The sequence below is a fragment of the Micromesistius poutassou genome, assembly GCF_964030765.1.
Source record: "Micromesistius poutassou genome assembly, chromosome: 4".
NCBI classification, from domain to species: domain Eukaryota; kingdom Metazoa; phylum Chordata; class Actinopteri; order Gadiformes; family Gadidae; genus Micromesistius; species Micromesistius poutassou.
Genome location: NC_140274.1, coordinates 9,944,110 through 9,952,596, shown reverse-complemented (window position 1 = coordinate 9,952,596; position 8,487 = coordinate 9,944,110). Strand labels below are relative to the sequence as shown.

The window sequence follows — 8,487 nt, the reverse complement described above, 5'->3', positions numbered from 1 at the left end:
ACAGCTCAGGAGGTAGAGCGGACATGCAGCAATCAGAGTGTGGCTGCTTTGATTCATAGTGTCAAGGTGTCCTTTTGTAAAACATTACAAGGAACCACTTTTGCATGTCAAAAATCTATCTTAGAGAGAGAGAGCTGTGTGTGAGAGTAGGAGGCAGACTCTTTTTTTTCTCTCTCTCCCTCCCTTTCTCTTTCTCTCTTCCTCACTTACTCAATTGAAACACATAAAACCACAAACACACACCTTATATTTCACAATCGTTTTTTTCCGATCTCTTCCGAACTTGCAACCCAGCTTTTTCACACTCAAACTAAGATCGGGTGTTAGTTTGGTGGAAATAGTAAAATTAAATTATTTTTGCCCAAAAAAAAATTTTGCACTCTTTACCTAAGACATCATTCACAGAGACATATTTTATGTGCCTAATGTTGACAATTAAAAGACATGTATTTAATAATTATATGTAAATATAATATAATACGTATTTCAAATTTAGAAAATAGACGTCTAATAGAATTAACATGTGTGGATTACCAAATAACAATTTAAATATTTTTGCTAAAATGTCTTGCATATTACTATATTTTACCACAAAAAGCAGAGTGTAAATTGGGCTGATGGAGGTAAAATGCCAATAGTATCAAGTAATACCTATATTGGCCACAAAAAACGCATTTCAAACAGCAGTTTATCATTACATTTTTCCTTTAATGTAAAAAATATATATATTCTTGCAATGATTTAGATCCAAGTTTTTCTCAACTACATGGGACATTTCCAGCTTTAGTAGAGTGCTATGTAATCACAGAATTTGTTCAGGTCCATTGGCAGGTGGACTAATACTAAAAAAAAAAAAAAAAAAAGACCAATACTAAATATGATACTCTATCCACCCCTCTGTAGATCTCTCTCACATCCCTTTGTGTCCATTTATTCCCCCCCTGTTTTGACTCTCTCCCTCTCTCTCCAACCATTTTCAGCCCTCCCCCTCTGTCCTTCTGATAGGGGCCCCGGGTGGAGTGGAAGGGACAGACAGTGGCGGTGATTCAAAGTCGAGTCTCATCTGTTGGGAGAAGCAAACCTCAATCAGAAGCATTCTTATGGTGAGAAGGATGCTCTGCCACACTCGGGTTCCCCCTTCAGCCCGCCTTGCCCACCCTCCTACTCAGCCCTCGCCGTCTCATCATCCCTCTCTGTCATGTCTCGTCTCCCCCTGCACCCCCCTCCCCTCCTGCCATCCATCAGTCCTGATTCATCATCATCCCAGAGATTGTTCGGTGGCCAACAACTCTTGTCCCTCTCAAACTCCAGCCCTGAGGCCTCCTGGCTGACTTTTAAGGCCCTTAGAAGATCAGACGAATAATATCAAGAGTTTTTTTTAAATGTGAGAGCCTAATTCGATGTGGCTCTCACACTTTTTAAGTGTGTTTTTTAAAGGTAGCCAATGATTATAGCAAAAAAATGGTTTACAGCAGAGCTTTCTTCACATCTTTGGTCACTTTTTATTTTTCTAGGATTCATCTAGAAATGGAAAGGGTGACTTTGACCTATGTGAACCCCCCCCAAGGATTGTCTCATTTAAGGTACAAAAAATAAAATAGCCGATGATCAATGTGCACAATCCAATATGTGACTTGTAATTATACTTACATTAATACCAAGGGGCTGTGGTGTGTGTGTGCATGCATGCATGTGTGCGTACAATCGTGTTATAAAATAAAGCGTATGGAATCTCATGCATGTCCTTATAAATGTCAACAAAGCAAAGCTGGGTCTATTTTTCAAACTCCTCGCCTTGTAACCTTTGTAATCCTTCCGGTAATGCTTTACGTGTCACCTTGTGCTACATTTGTGCTGCTTTGTGCTGTATATTCAAATTCAAATTTAGCTTAGCTTCAGCTTACGTCAGCAACATGACATGCCATGCCATGACGTGCCAGCCATCAAAAGGGTAGAGGGAAATGTGAATGAATCATGCATCTGTCTGTATGTGAACCAAGAGCACCTCACCACCACTCTATGGACATGAAAGGTTCCTGATAATCTTCTTGCTCAAGCCTATTGAACAGCCCTGTAGGTAGTAAATTAACTATAGAAGTAGCAGAGTTATTTTGGATGATCTCAAGAGACTCTAACCTACAGTGATTTCAAACGGAGCGAACCCGAGTCCTATTTAGTATGTCTTCCTGCACCCGGTGCACTTGGTTGGAATCTATAGTCTCTGGCTTGGTCATATCAAACGTTATGTCTAATCCTCTGAGTTCTAAACTGCTTGGTGTTTGACTGGCTCCGTTGATCCGAAAGTGATGAAATCCTGTATTTCCAGTGATATTTTAGAAATTTGTTGCATGGTTGCTCTGGCCAATTGGTAAATCACTATTTCACCATGCGTGGCCCACTTCCGATTTGTAGGGGATGTTTGTGTAACCATGTGAGGTGTGGGTCTATTCGATGGGCTATTAGATGGGATTCAGACTGATGTGTGCATGTGGCCATCCATCAGTGTTTAATACTCGATGTGTCGCCTGCCAGATAGAACAACCAAAACTTAGCCTTCCCAAAGCCTCATTCAGAAATTGTCTGGCATTATTTATTCACGAGACTCAAAACTAGAAAATCGTTGATTTGTATTTGTCATGGCTTATACCATATTTTATAAATTAAAGTAAATGTAAAAAGTTGTTTATTATTTAATGGGCAATAGTGTTAGGGTTAGTTTTTTTTTGTGTGTGTCAAAATATTCCCAAGGACAATCAGAGAGAGTTTTTTTTTCATTTTTTCCATCTTACAGGATACAGCACGCACTTATGTCTAGATGGCTGGAAAAATGACCTTGTTCCATGCTAACAACTCACAAAATATCTCAATATAAATTTGTCTGTATGCTGTACTGTATGTAAAACGTAGCACTGCTTACAGAAATCAAATTCTGTAAGATTACATACGGACATATAGTCCTTCAAGGCTGCACTTCTTTGGAAACTTCTTCCCTCACAGATATTCAAGGTAGCTTTGTGGGCAGCAATTGATGACCAAATACGGGCGCAGCCTTTCATTGTTCAAAAAACATCAGTGACACTCTTGTGACACAGATTTTTCTCTCTTGCCAAAACTGGTCGGAAGTAAAGACAAATAATTGTCTCCTCTGAGAAAAGCCTTTCATCCAAATGTTTTAACATTGCTACTCAGTCTAAAAGATAACATGCTTTTGATTGCTCCTTCAATTGCTTTCTTTGGGTGCCACCATTGTTTTTCGGTATTCGGTAGTCTGCATGTCCTTGCATCGTGGACTGAAACTTTTCGGATAAGCTTTCAACGTGCTGGAGGCCAGACAGATCTGAATAAAGAACTGGAATGGGAACTAGCAAAATTAATATGTTCCCACAAGGCTGTAAACCCCATGTATGAATAGGTATTATTCAGTGAGTATCGGAGTGCACTACATGTGACCGGATGTGTGTGTGTGTGCGTGTGTGTGTGTGTGTGTGTGTGTGTGTGTGTGTTGAACGGAACAAGGTTAAAGTATTGGATAGAAAAATAGCCTATATTGTTGTTTATATTTTCTTATCCTGTCCTATTGAATACCCACAAATGCTATCAGTGAATCAGTGCTATTCTTTCTTTCTCTACAGACATAGATTCTCATCACCATAGCCCCATACCCTCTTTAACCTACCTACTATTGTCTCTTTAACCTACAAAACAACACACACATTGAAGGTGCTCCGAGGCCAGATGCACATACTTCAGAGAGGATAAATAAAGAGAGACTTTGTCGTGCTCCCTAAACTGAGTGATTTCAACCCCCTCCATCCCTTTTCGATGTTTCCCCACCCCCCCCCCCCCCCCCCACCTCCCCTACAAATATGATTCCACCTCCAGGTGGAAACGTAAACAATCCTAATCCTCAAAGTTTGAGCAGAGTCCCCCCTCCGTGACACAGTGGACGTTTTTTGTTCTTTGTGTGACATCAAAGAAATAAATGATGGCTTGTGAGCACGGCACTCCGCAGGAGGCCGTGTTCATGTTGAAAGTGGAATTCACTCAGCAGCACCCCAGGGCTATTAACCAGGGATCGGGGATAAGCCTGTGACGGCACAGCACTAATAATACCCTGCCATGTTAATAACACACCCACAGCTTTGTTATCACACTGGGAATAATAGAGACGAAATCTCAAGCACAGTGACGGTTCATATTTTGTGCTGCACGGGAGAATCTGGGGAGCAGTTTGTGACTGCCCAATATCCGTGTCTCCGCTCGCTGCGTCGCGAGAAGTCAACCGACACGATGAAGAAAATGACTCAAAGTTTTATGTCGCCTGCTTCAAGAGAAATTCGGCAATGACCGGGTTGTGTCAAGCACACAGACAGGACTGTTGTTTAGTATAGGGGAGTACACACAAACACACACACACACACACACACACACAAGCAAGCGCACGAGCGTACACGCAAGAAAAATGCACCATCGCAGACAGACACAGGCGATGGCTTTCATGTGAGTGTTTTGCTACTCTCTCATGTTGTTTTATCCCTTTGTTGTGGTCCGTCCATCAGCGACACACTTATATCCGTCAGTCTGCACTGTAACAAAGAATGCTTGTGATTTATCAAAAGCACTCAAAAGCACATTGCCAGACGGGCACGGTGGCGCCGCACACTAAATGAAAGAGGAAACACTAGCTGCTTTCACATATGGACGTGCATCCGTCTATTCTCCGTCTATTCTACGGAGGTGCCGTATATGTGAATGACATATCCTGAAGTTGGACCTCCTGAAAAAATACTACCCCCGAGGTAGTATGTTCTCCGAAGGAAATTCTAATTACCTTATATGTGAATGAGCAGTAGGATGTCGGCATTTCACACCTGTTGAGTGGGCGTGTTGATGACGCTTCGGTCTACGTTTGCATGTCATTGAGCGGCACCCTCACCCTAATCGATAATCAGCCTATTGCCCTTTGTTCGCTGAATGGTTTAAAAAATATTTTAATGTGGCACTGCTTTTCAGAGTCATTCGTGGTGAACGCTAAATGATAGGTCTTATCGTAACCCTCAAAGTACGCATCATACAATAAATTACAATACATGAGTTCACAGCTGCACGCGTATATAGAAAATGTTTTTTTATTATTATGTTACACCTTTCCTGCAGTCGGCTCCCAAATCGTAGTCGAGGAGCACAGGAGGAACATTTTCTTGGGGGTAACAGCAGTGGGTCTGCTTATAGGTTTGAATATGGTCGGAATAAAGCGGACTCGTTCATTACTTCACTAAACTGACACACGCTACCACTCGCTCTCCTCGCTCATCTACTAACACACACACACACACATACTGCCATTCTCGCGCACACACATGCGCTAACTCTCGTTAACACTTATTATTGATTATTAGCTGAACATAGGGTCCCGTCCTTCCACTCCCTGTTTTCTCAGTTAAACACAGAAATCAACTACATTTGTCCCAGTGTTTGTTTGATGTGAAATGAAGCCAAAAAAGACGCTCTCTTCCTCCGGTAATGCAGTCGTTCGCGATGCCTTTCTTGTTTGTTGTTTCTTCTATTTGTCTGTAACTCATGCTCCAATCTTTCATCGATCGATGCGGATGTTGTGGATGCAACGGCATATATGCAACACTGCAGCAACATTTAAGATGATCGCGATGGATTCTGCCCGTTCTGCCTGCGTGCTGTCTGCGGTCAAACTAAAACAAACCTGATCCCGCCTCTTGCGAACCTCGACCCTACATCATATACCGCCCCTTGCAAGCCCGCCCCCCTTAAGCAGCCGGAGATTCTACTGATCACTGAGAGACACCAATCTCCGCATATCGGGCATCAAGTGTGAATAAGTGTGAATGACCCTCACGGTCGAACCTCCTGCTCCACAAATGCGGCGAAAAGACGAAGGTCATATGTGAAAGCAGCTATGGTCGATCTCTGAATGATGGAAGTTGGAGGTAAAGGCTGGCTGCATGACATGGGGTTTAATGAAAAGCACATATGTGTGAATAGTATTAGTACCACCAGGGATGGATTTTAGAAGAAACATGGTTAAAGTTGTTCATGTTTATCTCCTTAACTTTCTCTCTCTCTCTCTCTCTCTCTCTCTCTCTCTCTCTCTCTCTCTCTCTCTCTCTCTCTCTCTCTCTCTCTCTCTCTCTCTCTCTCTCTCTCTCTCTCTCTCTCTCTCTCTCTCTCTCTCTCGGCAGGCAGGCATGGCAGGCATATACATGAACATTCAGACACAGATGAGTGTGATCACCTGTGTTCACCAGTCACCTCCTTGTAAATTCTTTCCTGAAGACTGCCGCAGTGGACATTTATTGAAGGTCCCCACGGCTACAATTAGATCCTTATGACTGCAGGCTGCATAATAACATACAATTGTACCACTTTATGTGTAGTTAATGGGACTTGACAAGGCACAGGTAGACATCCCTGCAGATGAAGACCGTAATAACTAGTCTAGTAGCAGTCCCCAATATTCAATTATCTATCTATCTATCTATCTATCTATCTATCTATCTATCCATCCATCCAAATATATATGTCATATACAGTACATATATAGCACATATACAGTTATATATGTAAAGCAATATTCAGAATCAAGGTGGGTTTTTGTTTATGTTATTGTTATTTGTCTTCAATAAATTGAAACAAGCATTTCAGGACATAATTTCATGAAAAGAAAAACAATTTCAGACAAAGAAAATTTCTTAACCTAAGGCATTCACCAAAATAAAATAGGTGCTTTTGTTTTTTATTGACATTGCTAAATTGATTGTAAATTGTCTAATGTTAAAAGACAGTCTCTTCTCTGCTCGGTTCAGAGGCTGGTCTTCCACTCCATTGAGAATGGCTGATCTACACGGACTAATATGGCTGTAGCATTTACTATCAGCTCCTGGGGAGAGGGAGAGGGAGAGACCTTGATCACAAACTAAGCAGTGTTCCTTTTCAAATTTCCCAGGCCTTTCTACTATACTATACTTTCTATATACACACGATATATAGATATATACATTATACATAAATAAATAATAACCCTAACCCAAATACTACTATAACTACTATACTATACTACTATAACAACTATACTACTACTACTACTACTACTGCTACTGCTACTACTTGTACTTGTACTACTAGTAGCCATGCTACTTCTACTAGTACTGCTACTACTCTTTCTTCGACTAATACTAATCTGACTCAGAATGATAATTACTATACTGGTATGAAGGCAGACCCCCTCACCTGTGTGGCGGTGTCATGTTGCGGGACCAGATGGTGCAGTGTCCCAGTCGAGTCGGTCAGGGTGACCTGCGTCACCCGCACTGTCCCTGCTCCCCAGACCCTCACCAGCCCCAGGGTCAGCCAGTCAGCCGTGGCCAGGTCACTGTGCACCACCTGATTGGTCAGCTTGCTCTGGAGCAGGATGCAAGAAACAAGAGGGATGTTGGCAGGACGGAGAGCGATAGAGATACGATGCTGTTTGGATTATTGGGAAAGGTTTGAGGTATCATGTTAGGGATCATCAGGTCAAGCTTTTTATTTATTAGATAATGACTTGCTTTACATTGTCCTGCTTATTACTCGGTTAGTTCCAGTAAGTTGAGACAAAGTATAAATTAAAAAAAAGATTGTACTTCTACCGCTATTCATAAAATCAGTTTGATTCTACGGTTGGAAATAGTGTCCATAGCATCGGTTATTCATAGCAGCGATCTGCTTTACAAAAATATCAGACCACTTAATGCTATTATTGACCACAATCGAGTTTTCTAGAACGCTGGGTAATCAGTAATGGTGTGCGGTTATTGAAAGATAATGACGACACAGGGGCTAAGAAAAATTTGCCTACATAAAGTTCATTATTTTCCAATAACCACACACCTTAGAGTGGATTATGTAGTTTATACCATGGCCACTTGTGAATCATTAAAATAGGTGTTGATTCATATTTTTGTCTTTTCAGTTTAAAATGTACAAACTGTAGCTTGATATATTTGTTGTTCCTGCACATACAAATGATCTGACCGGAGACATATATATATATATATATATATATATATAGACCCATATATATATATATATATGGGTCTGAATAATGCCTGAAAAGTAATCAGTTAAGATCAGTTCATATGAAATGCAGACACTACCTTAATTCTCCAGTTAATAGAGAACATGTTAGTAACAACTCAGAGACGGAAACCCTTTCTAAACCTGTTCCCATCCGCATCCCGTCAGCAAGGCTTCTTTGTGCAATTTCACAAACTGACGCACACAAATTCTACACCAAAATGCATGGTTAGCTTCATCTTGTAGTAACTAACTTTATTTGCTGACATATTTAGTTTTTTTAATCCGCAAATGTCACATGTATTTGTAAGCTAGCATCACCGTGTCAGAGGACCAGCGGATCTGTGGTTGCCCATGCCAGGGTTGTAAAATAACTTTTGACGATGACTGTGAAGATTT

At 41.2% G+C, this 8,487-nt stretch overlaps 1 protein-coding gene across 1 annotated transcript in view; it reads right to left on the bottom strand.

Annotated features, from left to right (window-relative positions):
- Window positions 1-746: 746 nt before the first annotated feature.
- Window positions 747-8,487, bottom strand: part of si (sucrase-isomaltase) — a 65,796-nt gene continuing 58,055 nt past the window's right edge. Inside the window, 2 exon segments of the mRNA XM_084467352.1 lie at window positions 747-1,063; window positions 7,264-7,434. Coding sequence (XP_084323478.1) covers window positions 977-1,063; window positions 7,264-7,434 — 258 coding nt within the window. The 3' untranslated portion in view covers window positions 747-976.